We start from the raw sequence: 25523 nt of genomic DNA on the forward strand, positions 1-25523 counted from the left end.
TTGACTTCTATGTTTTGATATTATCTTAACATGGTACCATAATAGAGAGAGTCTAGCTCTCATTCGATTTCTGTGAAGTAATGAGGTCTGGACATCCTTAAATACATCTATTCCTCCCAATGAGAATGGCAAAATGTCACTGCTGTACATTTCACAAAGGTCAGAGTGTTACCATGAAAAGCAGCAGCCAGAAAGCAAAAATAAAGAGCTGTCAGATCATGCTAATTATGTTATTGCTTTCCTGTAAATGAAGAAACTCTAAATTAAAAGGGAGATACGTTATAAATAATATATCAAATGCAGCTTATGAAAGCATGGCAAGAGAAAGATGCTTTAAAGCAAGTGGTAATTTATTTCTTGCCTCCTCTAGAAGGCAACTGTTACAGTGGGAAACTCTTCAATGCAGAGTGGCTAGAAAAATCAATTTACTTCTACGATGAAAAGGCCATTTGTCTCCTTGTAGAATCCACGTGACAGTTAGGATGCTTATCAGTGATCACTGTGGACAATGCCTGTGGTTTACAAATTCCCTAATGACAGTACTGATTGTGTTCCACTGAATATGCCTTATCAACTGAAAATAGAGATTCTCACCATCTTAATAAACATTTTGACATAAAATGAAGCTGGCCCTTTTTGTGGTCTATCAAGAGTAAAAGGAAATGGCTGAACACAATGTTCCATCATCAAACCAGCCGTAAGTTCTTTAATTCAAATGAGATTTAATTAACAGACCCGTTAGAAGATAACTTGGTCACTTAAAAAAACTAGGGGAGGGTTTTCCCAAAACACATAATGTACTTTTTAACAAATAGTCTACTGATGTTCATGATTGTGTTTTACAGTTCCTTCTGCTAGTCTGAGAATTGCATAATGGCATAGTAAATATTTGCACCTAACATTAAGACCACATACACTTATATCATGTCTTTGAAAATACACGTCACTCATTCTGAGCTAATAGGCCAGTGTGAATAGGTTAGTGGAATTTTATTTGTGTGGCTTTACATTGCATTTTATTTTCAGACAAGGATATTTTCTGCCTACATGTCACAGAAAGAAATTTTGTTTACAAAGATTACTTAGATAGACTTGGCAAAAGCGGTTTCATTTGCTTCATTTATAGAGAACTATTACTCAATATATATATATATATGTTTCTGACACCGCCATTTGAACAGTTTATCATTTTATTGTCTGCTTCATGTATTTAAATTACACATGTAATTCATACTGTGCAAGAGTTGTTTAACTAATGCTTTTATTTCTCTTATTTTATTTTATTGTTTTTGCCAGTCCTGGGCTTGAGCTCAGGGCCTGAGCACTGTCCTTGGACTTTCTCAAGGCTAGAGCTCTACCACTTGAGCCTCAGCACCACTTCCGGCTTTTTTTCTATGTATGTGGTACTGAGGAATTGAACCTGGGTCTTTGTGCATGCTACGCAAGCACTTTAACCACTAGGCCAAACTCCTAGCCCTCATTTCTCTTATTTTAGTATAGTCATTATTTCTGACTGAAGGTATATGAAGTTTGGGAAATTCTGATTTCTTTACCTATTATGTACTGGAGAGGTGGCTGGTGTTTTTAAGTATTTTTTCCTTTGCAAATCATTGTCATCTGCTATTTTTTAAAGCTTTCATTCTTCTGTTTCTATGCTGTTAGGTAAGCTGGTTGTTGCCATTATGACTCCATAGCTCCAGTCCTTCAGCCAAAGATGAAAATGTGGACAAAACGTGGCAAGGCTTCTGAGGTGGGTTCAATTCATCAAAATTATTTTATAGTAAATTCTAGAAGCTGATTATTAGTATTTGAGCTGGATGGATTAGAAGAATGCATGCTATTCAACAGAAATCCAGGTTATGAGCCACAACTGTTCTAGATTCAACACATAGTATCTGTGAAGCCATGAAAAGCACTTTATATTTTCTAAAGCTCAGAATTTTAATGTGTATTTAAGATTAGTATAATTCCAATGCCTTCTCCAAATGGCTTCTTAGAGTCATGACTTCAAATTGTGAAAGACTGAGCTTAGCAAATGTAATATAAAGCAAGCTCCAAACTCCTTAGTTTGTCTCTGTGTGTGGAAATGGTTGCTTGACAGTACATCGTGCGCAATTTAAATACTTCAATGTAGGCTTTATTTACTAAGTTGGGCCGGGAGATTTTGCTCTCTGTTTAAGCTGTATATTTACAATTCGCACTTCCTTTTTGAATATTGATATACTGTTATAAAATAATTTAAAGTACCTTCACCATAACCAGTACAATTTCCTGTAGTGTGCTGTAAGGTTTTATATTCCAGATATACAGTTAATATTTCAATTGTGCTACTTATGAAGACATTCTGTAAGTGTAGTTAGGTAATGATTTCAAAACGCAAACAAGAGGTCTGCTGATTTCAAGTGGCTAAGATGAGTATGATCGTCTTAACCTATGTTAGGCTGCTGACTAAGATGTTGAAAATTATCCTTTGTGAATTCATTACTGTTCGATTTGTGCACACTGGTCAAAAGAGAAAATGAGTAGGACACGTCACTAGCAAGGAGATCCTACTGCCCTAACTCTTTATGAAATGCTCTTAGACAAGACGACTCTTGGACAGTTTTCTGACTCAGAAACAGTTACACTTGAGATAAGATTCAACTAGAATGGTACCTGAATACATTCTAGAATATCTTGGCCCTTGAGTACAAATGTCCACCTTTCATGCAGGACCTTTAGCAAAAGATAAGAATAAACATCAGAATTAACAATGATAGAAATATGAATATCCATTTAACCTATGAAAGCACTTGGAAATCTCTAGAACAGCATTTGGAATCAGAGACTTCAATAAAGGTAAAGGCAAATTATAGCTGTAGGAATGAACAAATTATACTAGGTTTATGTCCCATTTCTTTCTTTGAAGAATATATTAGGTGATTTATGGATGCCCTTAATATTTAAAAGTTATGCTAATAAATGAGATATTTAGCAATTATATTTAAATATTATTTGACATGGCAACCAGGAATGGCCAATGATATTATTTTATTCATTTAACATGATATTGGAATATGTAAATGTCCCATCTTGACACTACTAAAACCTTAATTAATGATTTCTCTAAGTTTCTTAATCTCCTTTTCAAAGCTCACTGGTACTTAACAATGAAGAACGGATATATCTTTGCATGAAACATATTTCTAGTTTCTACTTTGAAGCCCTTGACATGACTCTTGAACCTGTGGTATCAATATTCCAAATTGTAAACTAAAACAGCTACCACATACAAACCAGACAATTACTACAATTTTCTTATGGTACCAAAAGATCCAGAGACTTAGAGTAAATTTTGCATACACCAAAAATGTGTCAAATTTTAAGCTTGTCACTGGACTCATGTTAGGTAAATCATTTGAAATGCTAGCGTTAGTTCTGGTACTACAGTTTTAGGATAGCATACACTAGCTATATTCAGTCTTCTTTATAAAAACGATGGAGACATTTATCCTTCATTTAAGATATATGTCATAAGGATCTAAAAATCATTGGTAGTTTAATTTCATCATCAAATTATGAAGCTGACAAATGAATTTTTCAACAGATTAGTGAAGTCTATATTCAGCCATTTAAAATTCAGACAGCCGTTATGTTCCTATTAATTTCATTGGCACTGGAAGAAGGGTGCAGGAAGCACAAATCAGGCATATTCATCTCCTTTTTATTGATCAGGATGACAAAATATGGGATGAACTCTAATTTGAACAGTAGAACCTTGGTCTATAATATTTGGACACATTGAGGATATTCCTTCTGGGTCTTTATAATGACATTGAAGGGGAAATTCATAATCATGCCAGGTCCTGTGAGGACCCAGTGAAAAAGATGCACACACACAATAAAACCCTACATGTAGATGCTTTTTATTCCAAATGACCAAACTTCAACTCTGATCATCGCTTTTTTCCGCTTCCTTTTTCTCACTATTCATCTTTATCCTTCTTTGATTTCACCCCTCATTTATTATTTTTCATCCTTCTTCACTCCTACAAATATTAGTCCTGTCACTTAATTCAAAAGGAAAGTTTGCCTAGATGCAGCAATGCTAACATCTGGGGAAAATATAAGCCCTCACCAACTTTTAATGCTGAGGAAGTGTTTTAGTCCCTGAAAACATAACATAGAAAGTTTTCCACTGGGTATTTTTGCATTTTTACATAATCATGGTGTTGATTTTCCTTGAGTCCTATCAATCATTCTCCTCTTTTCATAATTTATACTTTTATCCTCTTATTGTACATTTAACTATATTTGCTCTGCATTATCTTTCCTAGAAGAATCCATATGTTCCTTATAACAGAAGAGAAAAATCCCTTGGCAAAGGGATTTGAGAAAACAGAAATGATTTCCTATGGATGAGAAAGGATTTAGAAAGTAAGAACTGTCTTAAGTGTTTGCTCCAAAACAGAAAAAATAGAAAATCAGACAAACTCCAGAAGGTTCTAGTAGGTAGCAGATGGTATGAGTATGTCTTAAATTTTTTAAAGGATAAAATCTTATTATAAAATGTTAGTAAAATTGGTACGTAATTAAGTTATTTTAAATTAAAATAAGCTCAAGACTAATACAGTGATGCAAAATCAGCATCTCATTCTTTATGTCCATCTATGAAAGTACTTGGGAACTATTAAGTGTGTCAGGTTTTTAACAGGTGTTTTCCAGACATGCAATCCACCTTGGTTACAGAGCTGACAATGGTTCGAATCTTGAGTAATGTCCTAAAGTGCTATATTCAGTTAATCCGTTGCTGTTTTCAACCTCTCATCACTGGCAAAGAGCCACGATAGAGCATGGCTCTGGAGAATCTTATCTCTAATGAAGCAGCCACAAGCTGGGTGTGGTGCTGTGGATTGTAGTGGTGCCTTGAACAGAAGTGCTCAGGGACAGGGCCCCAGGCCTTGACTTCATACCTCATGACTGACCGCAGAGATGTCAACTGGGACAATTCAACCCTGCAATGAGCACCTAGACTCCCAGGACCTGGACAGTTTGTAAGGAAACCACAGAGAGGGGCTGCTACATGCAGCCACTTGTTGCCTGCCCTTTCAATATTAACCAGAGCTGGGAGAACAAGAGAAATAGCTAATAAGCTTGCCCATCTAATATTCATACCTGTCTACCTTCTAATTCTACAGGACCTAACATTTTTGTGTTTTTTTTAAACCTACTATCTGTGTTTATAACACAGTTAGCTTTGGCAGCCTCCTGGGTGCCATCCATCTTTATAATCCAGACAGCTGCCAAGGCCTCTGAGAGTCCCTAACCACTCCCAGTGCTCTCAAGCTCAAGGGAGAGCCACAGTGGATTCATCTGTCAAGAAGAAAAATGGCTCACCATCCTGCCTCTTCTATACCAACACTGAATTCAAGGAACACCTGTTCTCCCTTTGGGCCAACCAAGGTAAAGCTGTTTCCCTGAAGAAGACCAGAGTGAGTAACACCGAGCCTGTTGTTTCCATGACCCTCTCTACTTCCCTTTTGTCACCTCCATGCCTAATTTTCATTAAACATTTTCTTTTGAGTAACAGTTTTTTCTCTGTTATCATTGTCCAGCCCCTGCCTTATCAGACTTCTTCCAGACTTCATCCAAGGACTTCCAGCTACCACCAAGGAACAGTTGCTGCTCGCTACCTACTTCTAGATGGGACCACCTCTCTGCCATTTTCCCCTAGGTTTGGCGCCCCTTGCCAGCAGGAAGTAGCCAGAGAGACTCTTGTGCCCTTTTGCATAATTATCAAAAAAAAAAACAAACCCAGAATGTAAGATCTGCAGGGAAGATCTCTGTGCTAATCCCAGATTGGTAATCTCTGTACCAATCTGCATGTAGACACCCCTCCTTTAAAAGTTTCCACCCAGTACCTGTGTTACAGGTAACTGGCACACATGGAGGCAGTTACCTTCCCCTTCTATGAGATCACATCCAGGACCACCCTGGTCACATCTCCTTCTGACCTTAGGTGGTTCCCCGGCTCTGAGGCCACATTCACGTTCAGCTTGGCCACATCTTCTCTAATTAAACCCTGGCCGGCCATATGCATCTGCCATATGAGCCTCCAACCTGACATGGAGGCCAGCTGCTCGGAATAAACATGTCTCTCCTGCCTGAAGACGTTGTGGTAGCTTCTTTTTCATATCTTTATTAAAATCTAACATTGCAAATTAATACAAACAATTGTGATATACTGACCTTTCTTCTAACCATCAGACTTGATTTTCTAATTGGTCACCAAAAACACTAAGATGTCTTACTCACTGTACTACAATTAGTCCCCAAACAATTTGTTCTCTCAGATCTTTGTCGCAACCTAAAATACGGCATCACCACATTCTACACAACTAATGTAATATTTTAGATTCATAGGATCATAACCTTTTAGAATGGGTGAAATATCTCATCTAACACAATTATTTTTAATTATGAGTGTTTAATACTGTGTGCATGTATATATGTGTGTGTGTGTGTGTGTGTATGTAAAAAATAAGAAGCCAAAATATTTTGCCCAAATATAATATTACATGGAAATTCAATATATGAAAGAGAAAAAATTTCTAGTCCAATTGACCTTGGGTTAAAATGCTCACCTGTTTTTTTGTTTTAATTTTCCTTTTTCCTGAAGTTTAGTGTATCTTGAGAAGTAATTTACAGTTAGCATCAAAATGTCATTTGGATACCAGTTGCTCACTTACTTCTTTTATCATATAAACTAAAATTCTGAAGTTCAGCTAACATAAGGTCAAAGTCATAAAGCTACTAAGTACTAAATTTAGGCCTGAACCCAAGGCCAGAAACAGCACTACAAACCAGACATTGCTTTGTGTCAATCAGGCTCTTTTAAAAATTGTTTGGAGAGCATTGGTCATTGACTTAACGGCTCCTTACTAAGAGAGGTTGTGGGTGTTTCGCAGCACTTCATTGATTTCTATCAATCTCTCCTGCTGAATACACTAAACCTGCATATACAGAATCAACCTGGGACATTTTTCTTCAGTTCCTTTCACTCCCTGTGTCTTCCAACACCCCCTGAACATGCTCAATGCGGTGGTTGAAAAGGAATGAATCTAAGATGCAACCAAATTTACTGACTTGTCACAGGATTTCGGTCTCTCCATATAATCAATGTCTATTCACGTTTCTTAACCTCACTGCCTTCATTTCCTTAATTGATCATTTTTCTTCTTTTCTCACAAAATCTGTGTGTTACTCACTGAGCACTTCCTCATAATACAAGGCTAATCTGCACTGTTGGAGAAAACAACAGAAATATTTGGTTTTCTCAATTAATTCCTCTTTAGACCTATAGACTGCCTTACTTTTTATTATTTAAGTTTTCTGCTACTCTTCTTTTAATTGTCTCTTCTTCTGAAAACTGTAGATTCACCAGTGAATGTGACCCCAAATCACCAATCAGATCATACTAATCCCTTGAAAAAAGGTGGTTGGCTACTTTTGATTGTGTGACTATGAGATAATAAGTTCAAATGCAACACCTTAAATTCCTACTAAAATTAGAATGTCTCCTTCCTAACAGATTTCAGATGCAATTCTCCCTTGGGACCTCTTACTGACTAGATCCAATATCATTTTTTTTCTGTGCTTCCATGTTGCTCTGAGTGTATATTAAAGCAAATGATTAACTTTACCCGTTAAAGTTATTCAAGAGTAATCACAGTGGAATATAGACTCTCTACATTTGGAAATAGTGTAATTAGATTCTCCCTTTATTCTACTTTCTTGTTGGCTAAATTGTTTTTAGTATATAATTTATAGTCACTGTTGTGGATTAATTCTGCAATTGTGAGTGACAATTCAAATCCTGGTTGCTCTTTGTCATTGTAAATAAAGCACTGGATATTCATTTGCATTTTCAATTACCCTTGCTTCACAAGTTTTTCAAGCCTCAGTCTTACTCCACTAAGAAAAGTTTCTTTAGGATTAAGGATTTTTCTCTAGTAAATATCAGAAACAGCATAAAGGAAGAGAAAGTTACATTTGAACCCTATTGTGAATTTTACCTCACAATGGATATGTGGAATTCCCATGCAACACCTCAAATTATAAAATGGAAACAATCCTCAAAAGGTTGTGGACATGCCTAAAATAAAGGCCATTTTTAAATGGGCAAATTTATTTGGATTACATTACATCAGGCAGTTGCTTACTTTAAGATCATGGACTCTGAACTAGCTTCACCCTCAACTCTTAAGAGTAAATAATGTCATTCAGGTAACAACCAAAATTTCCTCTTAACTTCAAAAAGACTATTTTCCAGTGTCTCAGTTGTGTATCTTATAAAGAACTTCATGAGCAAATGAGTCCCACTAGAATAAGTTTCAGTGTTGCTGTTTTCTACTATTTTAACCATCCAATTGGAAAGCTATATTTTAATATATTTAAGTTATTCAAGTACAGTTTCCCCTATGTTTCTTTTTTTTTTTTTTTCTTGTGGATCATGGGACTTGAATTCTGGTGGGGGTGCTGTTCCTGAGCTCTTAAACTCAAGGATATTACCCTACCCTTTGAGACACAGCGCCACTTCTGGTCTTTTGCTGATTAATTTGAGATATGAGTCTCACATACTTTTTAGTGCCAGGGCTGGCTTTGAACCACGGTTCTCAGATCTCAGCCTCCTGAGTAAATAGGATTATAGACATTAGCCATGGGGCCTGGCTCCTATGTTTCTTTCAGATAATGTATATTGTTGAGTGTAGATGTATTATTTGTAGAAAATCAGCATCATCAGACCCTAAACAATCCAGGGTCAATATTTAATGTTGAATATTCAACGATTTTGAAAGCAGCTGAAATTTTTATTGGAACCTGCTTTCAAATTTTCATCATAAACATATCTGCAAAGCAAATCCTGTTTGCAAATAAATGATGTTACTTATACAATCATCTTTTGGTAAATGGCTACATACTTAATTATGTAATCATATAACCATATTTACAAAAGATATGCTAACAATATTTTACTTCACTTAAAACACAAAAAATGAGACCTATGTATGTCTGTGATCATTCTTGGTCCCAAATTTCCTAACATGAAATGTGTGTCTCTATTCAAAGAATTGCCTCCACTTGATGAGAACAGTACACTTTTTAGTTCTGTGTCTTTCTGGCAAATGCATTGAGCATTATAACCTCCTAAGACAGACAGCAACACAGTAAAGCTATGTGCTTGGACCTGCTTAAATCCAACCCCATGGTTATGGTAGGAGAGGAAAACCTATTTTTAAAAAGTGAGAAAGGTTGGAGATGAGGTTATTCACTGTTTTAGATGGGCAGTCTCCTTACTAACACCTAGCAGAAAACACTGTACCTATTTCTTCCCTATATCAAGGACAAAAATAACATTTTCAATAAACACAGTCCACTGAGAGAATGGAATTTACAAGACTTAAAGAGGAAATGCAGTCTGTAAGAGAAGGCTGTCTGATAGCAATGTTGACACTGGGCCCTTCAGAAAATAAGCAGCTGACTACATATAATCAGAATCTTTACAGATTTGCTTTAATATCATTTTTTCATAGTTAAGCTTTTCATTTAACATTCTAACTTACTCAAAAATGCATATATAAACTAATAAAAAGATAAATGAAAGAGATCATAAATAGTATATGGACAGTAGCAGAAAAGTCTGTGTGTTAGTAATAATGAGATTTGAGCAATTACAGAATAATCTCAGGAATATTTGTCATTCTGCTTGACAATTTAGACAATTCTAACACAGACAATAATAAGCTTATCAGGGTGTGCGATTGAAGATACAAAGGAACAGGAAGAAGGAAAGTGTGTTTTTCCTTTATTCTTTATAAAAAGGATTTATGTTTGTATGAAAAAATAAAAGTTTTATGTTGGTTTAGGAAATAGTAAGTCTCTTGAATCCACATTTGTCATTGCTTCACTTCTTAATCAAAAGTTTCTGAAGCTCAACATATTGTGGCCCATATACAAAATATAGCACTCCACCTGCTTTTATAAATAAAGTTTTACTAGAAGATATCTGTGCACATTAATTTACTATCCATGGCAGCTTGTCTATTATACTAGAATGATAAAAATAGCTGTGACAGAGAACATATGGCCTGAGAACTTGAAAATTACTACCCGGCCCTTCACAGAAAGTTTGCCAACAGCTGGTCTCTGTCATTAATTCCGAGGTCATGGATTGTATTTCACAAGTTTGGATTGTAGGAAATTCTTTTTTCTGTCCAGTAACTCAGATATCAATTATATAAGTTCAGAATCCATGAAAAGTTCCTCTGATCAAAGCATTGTTATAGTTTTACATGTTATACTTATGACTTCCTCTTATATAAAACTACCTGCCCTCTCACTGTAGTTATTATATTGGACCAGAAGTTATAATCAGCAGATTTTCATGAGTTTCTTTTGCTCTTTAAATGGAAAAAAGGGCAAGGAAGCAAATCCAATTAATTGGATTTAATCATTTTTTTCTTTGCTTTCCTGCTCATTACCAATTCTTATTCATTGTGTACTATAATGCTTTGTTATCAAGAACTTTCATTTTGCAGATGTAAATGCTTATGTAGACTCAGGTTAACTATCACAGGTAGTCAGCAGAGCTAAATATGTTGAACTTACGTTTCCATTTGGTCATCACTCTGCTCCTGTGTTCTTGTTTCAAGCTTTTGTTTAATTCTACTTCGTGTTCCATTTCTTGTTATATAAAATATCTACTTATTCTAACATAGGAGTAAAATGATACCCTCCCCCAAACTTTGGGTCTTCTATTATATTTACTAACCAGATGGCTTACCATGAAAATCTCCATCTAACAGGGTCTCCCTGCTTAGGTTTACAAGGCCTGATGAACATACATCTGTATTTGCTATAAATTCTCATTTGAGTCGTACAAAGGAAGAAGGATAAGCAAACTAATGAGCACCGGAAACATTACAAAGGAGTAGCACTGAGGGAGCACTAGGGTTTTTTACAGCCAATCCACTGAAAATTAAAGAAACAGCCACCCTCCAAAAGAATAAAACAAACAGATTTGTCTATATATATCATATATGATTTTATATATAAACAGATGCATATAATTAAATATCATATTATTATATAACATGATTATATATAGTATATATAATCATATAGTATAACTTAGGTGGCTAAAATCTGAGGATCACAAGTTGAAGCTAGCCCAAGCAGGAACATCCATGAGAATCTTATCTCCAATTAACCAGCAAAGAGACAGGAGTGCAGTTCAAGTGAGTGAGAAAACTGGGAGACAGCACTCAGACCCTGAGTTTAAACCCCTGAACTTACACACACACCTACCTACACCCCAAATTTAAGCCCCTGTACTTACACACACACATGCACAATTTATTACATATCAATTGTATATATGCAAACGGACACCAAGCAAGGAGAATATTCTAAAATATTGATTTAAAGTGTTGTTAATAGTAGTGAGTATATGAAGAATTTTTATTTTGTAAACTAAGTGGTTACAATAACCTCATATATTTTGGTCTCTAAGGCTTTTTTTTTTTTTTTTGCCAGTCCTGGGCTTGAGCTCAGGGCCTGAGCACTGTCCTTGGATTTTCTCAAGGCTAGAGCTCTACCACTTGAGCCTCAGCACCACCTCTGGCTTTTTTCTATGTATGTGGTACCGAGGAATCGAACCCGGGTCTTCATGCATGCAAGGCAAGCACTTTAACCACTAGGCCAAACTCCCGGCCCCTCTCTAAGACTTTTACAATGATTATTATATTGTATTTTAATTTATCTGCAGTCTATCCAGATAAAATACAGCTTTATAATAAAACTCATAAAACTAAACCAATTTTATTTCATTGTGCTAATATTAATATCAATCCTAAAAAGTGATAGCATGCAATAAAGAACTACTTTAACATTCCTGAAACTTACCAGGTGGCATATATTTTGTCAAATGTCGACTTCTTCCAATGTAATCATAAGAATGCAATTTCTTTCCATGGTTACTCATACCTTAATTATCTGTTAAATATCTTGTATTCCTGGGTGAGACCCTGACCAATGCATTTACAATGTCTATGAATGTGTGACCAAAATCTAACACAACCTATCTATTCTGTACCATATCGAATCTCTATGTAAATTTTCTTGACCAGGTAAATTATGAATTATCTCAGAGAAAGATATGTGTATACTTTTGTCAGATAGTACATTGCCCAGGAAGTAGAAATAATTAAATAAAAGAAATCTGAAAGACATGCAATTTATTTTTGTGTGTGTGGCAGGGAGGTCATGGGGCTTGAACTGAGCCTGGGCATGCTGCCCCTGAGCTCTTCAGCTCAAGACTACCACCCTACTCTTGAGCCAAACCCCAATTCCTGTTTTCTAGGGGTTCATTGCAGATAAGAGTCTCAAGTCCTTTTGTGTCCTGGCTGGCTTTAAACCTTGATCCTCAGATCTCAGCCCCCTGAATAGCAGCGTGAGCCACTGCACTGAGCTAAGACGTGGAAGTTTAACTTGGAAAAACAACAAATGATCACCATATGCACATTCCTTACAGTGAAGGACTGAAAACCTTACTAATATTAAATTAATATGGGAATAAGATACTTTATGATCATATTGATCAAAACTTTTGTTAGCCATTCAAATGGATGATCCAACTCAAAATATGTCTCTAATATTTTCTTACAATCAAATCTCTAAAAATCATTTATGTTACAAAGCAGAATTTACTTTCGTGAAATTATTTATGTTTCAATTTAGAAATAACCTGAGGCATGTGTTCATACATGACTCTGTAATTGAAGAAATGGTTTATTGTATTAAATAGGCCTAAATGATGTGTCCCATCTTAGTAAGTAGTATGTAAGTCTGAAAACATAGCACGTACTTAGCCTGTGGATTCATTATATGATACTTTTATGAAAACTTAAAGGCTCAGAAACTTTAACTGCTTTAAAATGTTGCCCTTAAGTGACATTTAATATAAAATATCTCTAACACATAATAAAACCAATGCCTGCTTGATCAGTGCTTATTTCCTTAATAAAAACAAAACTTAGAAAATCCAGAATCTAAAATATGTCCACATAGACTCATTACTTAACAGTTGCTTCATTCTCTTTGATTCATTCAGTTTGCATAAATTCCCTTTGTATTCTCGGTGATTTTGAGTGCTAAGTCAGTCCAAGATCTTTGCCCATTCTATACCTTCTGATTTCTCCTCATTTACCTCCTAGCATAGAACATACCTATTTTAATATTAAAGCATTGTATTTAGTGCATTTTTTATTATTTCAAAGCAATAATCTTGTTTAGTTAGATGTTTCTATTTTCCAGTACTGGGAATTGAACCCAGGTCCTCCCACTTGCTAGGCAAATACTCTAGCACTTGGGCCATGCCTTTACTGTAGTAATTATAAATACCAGTTGAATTACAAGATGTCAGTCCTGTAGAACTTTATCCTGGCCTCTGGTATTCCATTGTACTGTAGAGGGAACAGAATATCAAAGCCAGTGTGAGAATAGTGTGAAGACAATAAAGACACAATGTGCTATCACTTTTATAAGTCATACCAGTTCCCACTGAAATATAATCTCCTGAGTCTCATGAGTATCCCAGGTTATAGCAGTTTTAGGCTATTTCAGTGCTCTTGTGCTGGTAATAGGAATTTCTTAACCATTTTTGGACAATGGTAGCATTTTCACTTTTAGTAGACACCAGAAACTATGCAGTTATGCCAGCCTAATAGTGAAAATCTACTGTCACAGTATAGAGTTATCTACTGAGTTCTCAAAATCAGTAAAGAATTACATAAAAAGAGCAAAAAATACAATAAATGCCAACTTACACCATTTTCACAGGTAATAGAATTCTATTTCATTCAGACAACCTGAATGAAAAACTAGGTGAAAATTTTTATATTATTTATGGAATAACAATTGTATGCTGTTTGTTGCCCAAAATATTGATACTGCAACAAGGAACAATGAGACAAAAATCTTAGGCTTCTCAAGATTTCATTACAAAGCGGTCCAGATTTGTGTGAAGAAGGGCAGTAAACTTCATTGGGTCAGTGTTTGGAAGAAGAAAATGTATTTTTTGAATTTTATTTCTAGTAGGTAATCATGAAAATGTAATAGGTAAGACAAACCAGGTTGTTAATACTAACATCTTAGTACTAAAAAAATACTTCAGGAGTAAAATCTATTCTCTGATCATCTTGGATTTCCCTTTTAGATTGTTTGAAAATTCCATCACTATTAGTCATTCACTCTACTTTCTCATTTTTATGAAGTTGTATCAAATAGGCAACATAAGTAGCATGTTTAAAAGTTAAGGTTAGAGCTCTATTTTAGCAGTAATTTTATAGTGTCCTTTTCTTTTTATTCTGGGTCCCTTCTCACTAAACTACAAATAACCCATTCCCCAATCTAGTGAATCCTTTTAGATGAAAAGCATTGATTCTTTGGAGTGTGTGTGTGTGTGTGTGTGTGAGTGTGTGTGTGTGTCACTGGCTCTGAAAAAGAAATGGGGGGAAAAGCAGACAAGTAATCAGGCAAAACAAAATCATTTCAATAATTACTTTCATAAGGTAACTCCCCCAGAATATAAATGCAAATTATCTTGGATTTAAGTAAATTGCTTTTACGCTTTTTTGTTGTTGTTTGTTTTGCTTTGTTCTGTTTTTGGTCTGGGATGTTTTGGTCTGGGATGTGAGCTTTGCTGGTCAAGGACAGTATTCTACCACTTTGAGCCACAGCACCATTTCTAGTTTTCTGGTAGTTAATTGGAGATGAGTCTCATGGACTTTCCCGCCTGGGCTGGCTTTTAACTGCAATCCTAACATTTCGGCTTCCTTAGTAGCTAGGATTACAAGCTGGCTTGTTCTTACTCTTATTGAAAGTGAAAGACAATTTATAGTGTTACTTTAGGCAATAGTCAGTAAACATTTGTTGATTAAATGTATATATACCAACAATTTTCAATGAACATTTAAAAAAAACTCATCTTCTAATATTACCATTGACTACTGGAGATTAGTTGAATAGAAAAATTTATTTTTTAATCTATTAGAGCACTAGTGCTTAAATAGATGTAGTTTTCATCACTTCAGCTTCATTTCACATTAATTATATTAGATAAGAATTGACTATCCTTTAGAAAGCAAAATGGTGAAAAGTAAGCACATTTTTTTCTGCTTTCAGTACAGAGCTGTGTTCTTCAAGGACTAAAATCAATTCAATGATGCAATGAATGTGGAGCCAAAAGAAAGCACAAGGTCATAGGTGAATAACAAACTTTACGTCAAAAGCCAGCCTGCCTGGGGGACAAAAGCCTTTATTTAAATACCCATTAAAACAGAGTGCATCTATGATCTTTATATTCCATGTTTTCAATACATATTAAGTTAGCCCTGTGAAAAACTTTTCAATAAAATTCGGTTTAGTAACAAGGTGAGGAAGAAATATAGCTAGTATGCAATCTCACTGGGTACACTTCCTAGTATTGAAGCTTTTAAACACTCTTGGGAGTAAATCTGTTTTCCCCTAATCAACCACAAACCACAGAAACTTTCCTCATATGGGTATACATGTAATCAGAGAAAATTAACAATGCATTTTTTGAAGCTTGAAATCTATGACTTTTGTTTTGTGTTTAACTATTTTCTACTTTGCTATTGTGAAGTGTTACTACCCTATGATTCTCCGAAAATTCAAAATCAATATTACAGATAATATTGTAACGGAAGAATGTATTTCCTACGTGTCTTTATTTATTTAATTTTGAGGGTATGGGTCTGGGTACTGTACCTTAGCTTTTCACTCAAGGTTGAGTCATACCTTCACTTCTAGCTCTTAGTTAATTGAAGATGAGAGTCTCACAGACTTTCCTGCCCCAGCTGGTTTTGAATTACAACCCGCAGATAACAACCTTCTTAATAGTTAGGATGCTAGGTATGGCTCTTGTATTTTATTTAAAAATCTTAAAATTATATCTCAGGATTTTCTTTACAGAGTTAAACAACTTCTGTATATTTATAATTTTAAAAAATTGCCTCAATTCTTAAATCGACCATTATTAACTTGGTACACATCATATTTTAAAGTTCTGGAAGAATTTATATTGATGGGAAATAATAGCACATAACTTATAAAATATATCCTCCTCAGTGCTATTAATGTGGCCTGTTCAATTTCTATAGAAACTCATGCAAATCTAAATTGAAAAGCAAATAATAACGTCTTTCAATCGGGTATTGTCGGGCATTCAGAACAATAAGATTTTTGGCTTTGAAAAATTTAAAAAAATTTATGTAATAAAACATTGTGTCTATAGAGTCATAGGTTTCTATGTCGATGTAGTTGTGTTTGTCTTTCCAATACCACGTCCATAGCATTGGGTATGCAAATACAGACATAATGTTTTATTACATAAATTAATATGTATCTATGATATACAAACCCTTAGCCTAATTTTGATTATTTCTAAAAACTAAGTGCCAGTGATTGTATATAGATTCCCTTCTTGAACACTCGTTTGCTAAACATGTCATTTGAGATATGATGTAAAAATCAATGTTAATAAATTCTTTAATAAAAAAGTGAATAAATTACCACAAACCAAAAAAAAATTAAAAAAAAATTAAGTTCTCAGGTTAGCTCGAGCATTTGGTCACCTTTACATGCACTATTTTAAGAATAATGCCTGTGAACATGAAATGAATCATAAATTTGCTTCTTACCTGTGCTACTAGAAATATTAACATCAATGCTGATGTCAGAGATTCCGCCTCCCTTCAGAGAGGCTACACATGTGTAAGTCCCAAAATCCGTGAATTTTAAATCTATGATATCCAAGTTTGTGGTTCCGGGGGAGACGTCGGCATCAGTCTGTGTAATCACCATCCGCTCTGAACTTCTCAGCGGACGGCCGTTTTTAAACCAGCTGAATGTCAGCTCCTCGGAAGGAACGGCTTCCACTTGACAAGAGATTTTCACCTCCCGTCCAATCTGGATGTTGTCATCTTTATGATAAGGATCCGGGGTGATCCAGAATCGTCCTTTCTTTAATGCTAAAATATAAAAATTCCATAGGCAGTTAGCATCCCTAGGGGGTATTCATTAGATCTAGGAACATATCTCTGGGCTGACATAAGGTAAAGAAAAACAAAGCAAAGTGCATGTTTCTTTATTATTTGCCTGTAGTTTGCATATCCTTCAACCCTATCTTGACAATCTCAAAATAATCCAAAAGCCTAAATCACTTAAAGGCTCTTAAAATTGATTTCTAGAAATTGAATGATATGTTCCTTCAAAGATCAAGGCAGATCAAAACTAGCTCAGGAAAAATTGAGTTGATTCACTATTGCAAGGTATTTTCAGATAGATAAATAACCTGAATTAGATTTTTTTTGACAGTCCTGGGTTTGACCTTAGGGTCTGAACCCTGTCCGTGACATTTGTAAAGGCTAGAATTCTACCACTTGAGCCTCAGCACCACCTCTGGCTGTTTTTCTATGTATGTGGTACCAAAGAATCGACCTGGGTCTTCGTGCATGTTAGACAAGCACTCTAACACTAGACCAAATTTCCAGCCCCTAGATTTTTTTTTAAAATGAAGTCATTTGCTACCAACTCTTTTATGGTGCCCTACACAGAAATTTCTAGTTTAAACTGTTTGCTGATTCTTTCTTGCAAATAACCAAAAGACCCTCTCTGTCAGATGGCTCGGAATACCTGCCACGTTTATGTCCCAACCACAGTGCTTTCTGAGTCTGTGCTTGCAAGCTGTATGAACAGTAATGACTCCAAAATGCTGCTGGACAAGTACTATAGAATTCCTAAGTGTCTGAACTTTGAATGACACAGTGAGACTGAATATAGAATAGCGTTTTCTCTCTGTCAAATTCTCTTATGCTCACACTCTCATTTATCCAACATCTCCATCCTTAACCATCCTTATATGATAAAAACATATTCATGATGAAAACAACAAATGCATGATGCACCAGTATCAGGATAAAAGACTGGTCATTCACTTTTACTATTAATCAGATGGGCATACAGATGTGATCAAAAATAACATCAATTTAATAGACCTGCTTTTAACTTCATTTTTCATAATCCCTCTTGCATTTAACGAGGTTTTCCTCTGTTCAAGGAATAGACATGTGTGGATAAGACTTTTTTCATATCTTTTAGGAAAAAATGTTGCTTCTAAATTTCTTGACTTGTTATCTTCAAATATTTCTGTATGGTTTTCTGTTTATATCTACAGGGGAGACATTAATATATATGGAAAACAAAGATAAAAAGTAGAATGTGCGACTTTCTCTTTATTCAAGATGCATCTGTAGGAGCCCTTGGTTCCAGATTTAGCATTAGTTAAGTTCCAATTACTTAAGATAAAACAAAAGAAGAATAAACCAGTCCTCACACCATTAAATTTGTATACTTAAAGATTATAGGTCAAGCTATTCACCAAAACACTTATACACTAAATAGATATTAGGTGTTTTATATGCTTTGTTCAACATGAACAATTACTCTTAGAGACCACTAAGTTTGTCTTAATGAAAGCCCTAAGAAATGAGTATACTATGTTTTAATATTATTGCTCTTCTCCCATCCACACAATTTCACAAGTTTCAGCCATTATCCTGTTTTCATGCATGTATATAAAGTACTTTGAGCACATTCATAAATCTGTTCATCTTTCTGTTCCCTCTCCAATTGCTATCCCCCACCACACACCTGTTTTACATATCTGGCATTCATGTTAGTATGTAGGTGTAAGTTGTTGAAAAAGCCCTCCTTGTGGTATTTCACATAGACATCTATTCTATTTATAGTAAATCATCCTCACTTATTTTCTCTTTTTTTCTTCATCCATGCCCTCTATTATTCAAATTTCATTGAGTTTCCTAATGCTAATTAGATCTACAATTCTAGCTAGATAGCAGTCTCACTGGCTCTCCCTTTAATCCCTAGTTTGAGTTCATTTGCCCAAATAAATGACTAAGTTGTGTATTTTATTGTTGCTTATGTAGTTTAATTTTTGAGCACTCTGTACAGCCTCGTTATTAATCCCTTGCCAGACTTTTTTTTTCCCAATCTCCAGAATGTCTCTTCCCTCTCTTGACTATTACCTTTGCCATATATAAACTATAACTAATACAAGAAAATAGAAATAACTCCTTTATTTTACCAGCTCACGTTGGAATAAGACTAGAACTCCATACCAGAAGACACTACAAAAATAAATTGGTCAATAATAAATAAGACACTGGAGAAACTTCAAAAGTTTCTAGAATTCAATGAAAATGAAAATATAAAATACAAGAAACTTTGGGAAATAGCCACAATAGTGATAATAAAATAGTTTATAACTCTGATTATCTACATCACAAACAAATATAACCCAGAAAGATACTCCAAAATACTTAATGAAGAATCTCAGTTAGCAGATGTAAAGAAATAAAGATTAGTGTAGATATCAATGAATTAGAAATTTAATCAAACAAAAACAATCAAAGAAATAAAATTTGGTTTTTTGAAAAGATAAAATAGATAATCCTTCATTAATCACACTAAAAGGACCAAGAAAAGGAACCAAATAAACAAAATTAGAGATTAAAAATAGGGATACTGGGGCAGGAGTTTGGCCTAGTGGTAGACTGCTTGTCTATCAAGACCCGGGTTTGATTTCTTACTACCACATACATAGAAAAGAGGTAGAGCGCTGGCCTTGTGAAAGCCCAAGGACAGTGGTCAGGCCCTGAGTTCAAGCCCCAGAACTGGTAAACAAAACAAAACAAAACAAAAAACAGGGATATTACTGTAAATATCAAAGAAATACAGAAGACCATGAAAGAGGACTCTGAAAACATACTTAAATAAATAAATTGTGAAAATCTAGAAGAAATGAATACATTTCTAAGTGTATTTGACTATACAAAGCTGTAAACCACTTAAACAGATACAATAAACAACAGATTAAAGCAGTAATAAAAGCAAACAAAAGCCGAGGACCTAACAGGTTCATTACCAAATTTTACTAGACATTTAAAGAAAAATTGATATATACAATCCAAATTTTCCTTGAAGTAGGAATGGAAGAAACATTATCGAACTCATTCTTTGAAATCAGTATTACGACTCATTCACAAACCAGTTAAAAATTCAACAAAGGGGGCTGGGAGTTTGGCCTAGTGGTAGAGTGCTTGCCTAGCATGCACAAAGACCCAGGTTCGATTCCTCAGTACCACACACATAGAAAAAAGCCAGAAGTAGTGTTGAGGCTCAAGTGGTAGAGCTCTAGCCTTGAGAAAACCCAACGACAGTGCTCAGGCCCTGAGCTCAAGCCCAGGACTGGCAAAAAAAAAAAAAAAATTCAACAAAGGGAGAAAAGGCCAAACTGATAAACACAGATAACAGAGAAACATAAACAAAATTTCAGTATAATATATGCATGTTGAATTGAGCAATTTATCAGTGTATACTTAAGGGTAATTTTCCTTTGAAAGTTATATATTGATTCTCATAATACAAACACTTAAAACTCAATTATTTCGCATTTGACATTTACTTACTGTGCACTTGTTTCATAGTTCTTGCTCCATATACTAGCATATTAAACTGATTTGACATTGAAAGGTTATAAAATACATTAAACCAATATTAACAAATATTCATCCATACAATATTACACATTGGTGACTTCAACTCATAAAGTAACTTGAAAATGCAAAAGTAGACGTAAAATGTAAAGGGAAAAAGTAAAATATTTTAGAAAAAGCAACATATTTGTCGGTATCAGTATCAGATAAAACTGTGATTTGGCATAAGCCTATATCATACTGGTTTTTTGAATGGCACAATGTCTACAAAGGAAAAAAATGGACAAGTCAATTTATTTGTACATTCAAGTGAAGGAAAATCATGGTAAGTAGAATGAAATATTTGGCTCTCAAGCCATCTCTCTATGACTGTTTATATTGTCTCTATCAAAATAAATGTTTCCAAATATAAAATACAAATGGCCTATCGAAAAGAAAAATCAGTGTGTGTATATTTGCATATGTGTGTGTGTGTGTGTGTGTGTGTGTGTGTGTGTGTGTGCGCGCGCGCGCGCACATATGTTCATTCATAGTAATAGGGCAAATTTACCTCGGTTTGCCAATTTACTCAGAAATCCAAACCTTTGCTCAGAAAACTAGACAGGGATATGACACCTTGCAACTCTTCTATTTTTAATTTTCTACCTGGTCCAAATAGTCAATCTATTTTTAATGGGTCAACTGGGTCATTTATAAAAATAGGTGATACTATCAGGGTCCCTCGGAGACCCTTGTGAGAAGTAGCTAATTTCAGTATTTGAGCGTAGAATATACTGTTTAATATAATCAGCTAACAAGTTAAGTTTCTTTATTTCTAATTAGACAATCTCTTTTCCAGTGAACAATTTATAGTAGTTCATGCAATGTTAATTTAAAGTCATTTTCTATTATTAGTTACAATTTCAAACTCAGCCACTTCTGGCTCACCCCTGCAATCTCAGCTACTCAAAAGGCTGAGATTTGAGGATCACAGTTCAGAACATTTCTGAGCAGAAAAGTTCATAAAACTCTTATCTCCAATTAATCACCAAAAAGTAGGAAGTGATGCTGTGGCTCAAGTGGCAGAGCATTAGTGTGGAGCATAAAAGGTAAGGGACAGTGTCCAAGCCTTGAGTTCAAGCCCCAAAGTGGTATGAGGGCATGCACGCATATCCCTCTCCCTTCCACACACAGATTTCAATTCTTCAAATCAATCTGAGATTAGTACCGGCAGATTACCAGAGTCCAATAAACTGTAAGGGACTTTATAGAGAGACAGACATTCTTTGCAAAAAGGGAGAAAATCCTTTTGCTCAAATATAATTTCTTTATGTCCACATTGAAAAAATCCCTTGACTCTAACATAAGAGAATATTAGATTTGGCTTAATATATCATACATTGTAATGGATGAGGCTCAGAAGCTACCTGTTAAGTCTGGTAAGGCACCTAAAAGACAGAAATGAATCTCAGCTTCTCTTTTGGAAAATCAGTTTGGAAACATTACAATACAACCAGTTTTCCCTATTTAACACTAAGAAGTCAATGTAGATTGGGCCTGTATTCTTTTATATACATTATTTGCAAAACTAGTCTAAATTCACTCACTTTAGTCTTTCTATTGTGAGATATTTAAAAAGCCTCTGTGAATGGACTAAACCCCAGTGTAAAACAGGCCAGGAACTGCAAAATCTGGGTAGGATTTGCTGCTGACTATCCATAGAGAAAAAAAAAAGATTTGTGTCTATGCATATCAGTCATAAATTATTCTTAAGTTTGGTTCCAGAAAGAAACATTAGATCAAGTCTAAGATTGGAAAATCCACAAGAAGACTATGAGATTCTATGTTTTCTGCAAATGTATAGTAAATATATAAAGTACATTACTTTGTTGGTAAAACATTACCTAAAGTACAGAAAATAGTATTCAACAATAAGATAACACTTTTGTGTTTGTGCTATAGGCATGTCCCAGTATCAAGACCAGAAAATCCTAACAAGCAGAAAATCTTGAGTTCAAACTCTGGTACTTCAAAGAATAGATGAACAAAGTAAACTTTATGAACAGAACAAAGATAACAATGGCGTTTTGAATTTTAATGTGAAAGACTACTTTTGGCAACAAATATAAGTTTTTGACTGACACTAAGAATCTATTTCAGAAAACAATGAGCACCGATTACCAATCCAAACTGACAAATTAGTAAATATACTATCCAAATACTACATTCATAATCTCAATAGACTAGAAATACGAAAATAAAAACCTAAACTTCTGCTAAGAAAACTGGATCAGGTCAGGTTAATACATGATCCTACTGGGAAAGCTCAATGACAGGCAGTGAATTTTTTTGATAAAGAAGAGTTATTCAGGCTTTGTTTATTTTTATTCTCTCCCACCCCAAATCAGCTATTCTGGTAACTACTAGGCAATCCCATCTTTTATATGTGTTCCATTCCATTAAAAGTGTTCACAGAGGGGTAACAGTATTTAAAAACAAATGTACTCATTACCTTACTTTTGTAACTGTAATACCCTGTTCATCACCATTAAAATCAATTATTAAAAAGTGACAAGAAAAGAAAACTGGATTTAGAAATGATTAATAGAAAAATATGACAAGCAAAGTATTAAATTTCATTTATCCACTAGTAAGAGAATAAAATATTTTTGTGAGAAATGAAATATTTTCCAGTCTTGACAGGTGTCACCGAATAAGCAGAGGATTCAGATAATATTAGCAATGCAATTAAAAAAATAGTGCAGCTGGGCAGGTGGCTCAAGTCTGCAATCCTAGCTACTCGGAGGCTGAGATCTGAGGATCAAGGTTCAAAGCCAGCCCCTGCACAAAAGGACCGGAGACTTATCTCCAATTAACCTCTAGAAAACGGGTTTGGCTCAAGGGTAGGGCAGTAGCTTTGAGCTGAAGAGCTCAGGGACAGCGCCCAAGTGGTGTTCAAGCCCTATGACTCACAAAAAAGAAAAAAAAATAGTGACCCATTTTACATATAATAAAGTCCCCTTATAATTTGGCATCTACTGGCTCAGGAACTCTGTGAAAGGCTAGAGAGTGAGGCTATCACTTTGCATTTCCAAATCCTAACCATGTTTCTTATAATCTTCCCTAAACTCAATTGAAATTGACATTTTGAAGCATTCACTTTGCTGCTACCAATTGTTTCCATTTAATCTGAGATGCTGGTGCTGTCTTTGGTTTGGTTTTGTGTCTTGTCTTCTGAGGTCCTTCAAGGGAAATGGAAATATTAGAATAGACTGATGGCCTTGGGGACTCAAGTGTTCTGTTATGGGAAGAACAAGTTACTAACAAAAAGAGGAAGGGGATTCTGAACAAAACACAGGAGATCTCACTCTAGCATGGCCACTGAGTGTGTGTCATGTAATGTACCAGTGACATCATTGTGCAAATAGACACTTTGGAGAGGTGACTGCATTTCAGACATCTTCACCTGCTTCAAAACTCAGTGTATAGTCATTTCCAATAGAGACAAGCAGAAAAAATTGACATCTCCGTTGGTTATCTCATACTGTTACCATATTTCACCTTGTTATCTGATATATTGTATATATGCTTATTTGGTCATTTGAAATAGGATAGGGAAGGGGGGAAAACAAGATGAGGGATGGGGTGGGGGGAGGGAAATGGGGACCAAGACATAAGAAAGGGTATCAATTTCTGTGAAGTAATGCACCTTCAATCTGGTGAATATAATGTAACCCTTCTATTAATTATAATAAAAATATATGGGAATAAAAGAAAATTGACATCTGACAAAAATTTCATAATCAGAGATATTTGCCAAAATCTGTTCCAGAAGAAGGCTAATAAGTAATATTTTTAAAAAAGGCAAAAAAAAGCAAGAATAAGGGTTGACTACTAATGTTTTCTGAGCTGAAGTTCACTTTTGTCCAGAATTTTCACAGAACTTTGAATGTACGAACACGCATGTTGTACTTTCATAAAGTATTTATCACGCAGTTATCACAGAATCCTTTATTATAGAACATCTTTCAGAATGAGGACTTCAAAGGATCAAATAAGAACACTCTGACATGAGGCAATCTATTAATTGAGGAAATTCTTTAAATTATTTTGAATTCTTTGAATATAACCAATGCATTTCTATTACAAACAGAAAATAATAAACAAGATAAAACTGTAGTGGAAATAAAATTTCTATGAAACATGTAAAAGACAAGGTGAACAATCTTGACTTTTCAATTTAAGAAAGATCTAATGGTACAGTGAAGTTATTAAATTCATTTTAGAAATATCTAATAAACCTATTTCTGGTAAGAACAGCATGTTCCTTTCCTTCCCAATTTACCATCAGTTTTTTTGTGTGTGTGTGTGGGTCATGGGGCTTGAACGCTGGGCGTAGGTACTATTCCTGAGCTCTTCAGCTCAAGGCTACTGTCCTACACTTTGAGCCATAATACCACTCCCTGGCAGATAAGAGTCTCCTGGACTTTTGTGCCACGTTGGCTTTGAACCTCAATCCACAGATCTCAGACTACAGAGTAGCTAGGATTACATGCCACCATTTTAAAACAAAATGAATCAGTTTGTATCTTGAGTGTATACATTTTTTGAATTAAAAAAGAATTAAGAAAGAACTAATTATATTGCCTTCTGTACACTTGAGTACTACTATGAATTAGTATGACAATTTCATTTTCTGGGGAAGAATAATCTATATTAAAATTGTAAATTATGATAAACTTAAAATTCTTTACCAGAAGTATAAATGTATTAAAGCTCTTACAATATATATAGGAGTAGGTTCATATTTTCCTTTTTTTGTTTTTGATTTGTTGTTCTTTCCCTGCTATATACTGTTTGTCATTGGCATTTTATAGTCTTCCCATTTTCTAAAATGGGAAGTCAATG

The 25523-nt window shown here is 34.9% G+C and overlaps 1 protein-coding gene across 2 annotated transcripts in view; it reads right to left on the reverse strand.

The window, feature by feature from the left end:
• Window positions 1-25523, reverse strand: part of Mdga2 (MAM domain containing glycosylphosphatidylinositol anchor 2) — a 666956-nt gene that overhangs the window by 138166 nt on the left and 503267 nt on the right. For both annotated transcript variants that reach the window (XM_090345038.1, XM_090345037.1), the window contains exon 7: window positions 16761-17090. In XM_090345038.1, coding sequence (XP_090201164.1) covers window positions 16761-17090 — 330 coding nt within the window. The remainder of the gene's footprint in view (window positions 1-16760; window positions 17091-25523) is intronic.

Source organism: Megascapheus bottae, chromosome 14 (assembly GCF_031878675.1).
Source record: "Megascapheus bottae isolate mThoBot1 chromosome 14, mThoBot2.hap1, whole genome shotgun sequence".
In the NCBI taxonomy this organism is placed as follows: Eukaryota; Metazoa; Chordata; class Mammalia; order Rodentia; family Geomyidae; genus Megascapheus; species Megascapheus bottae.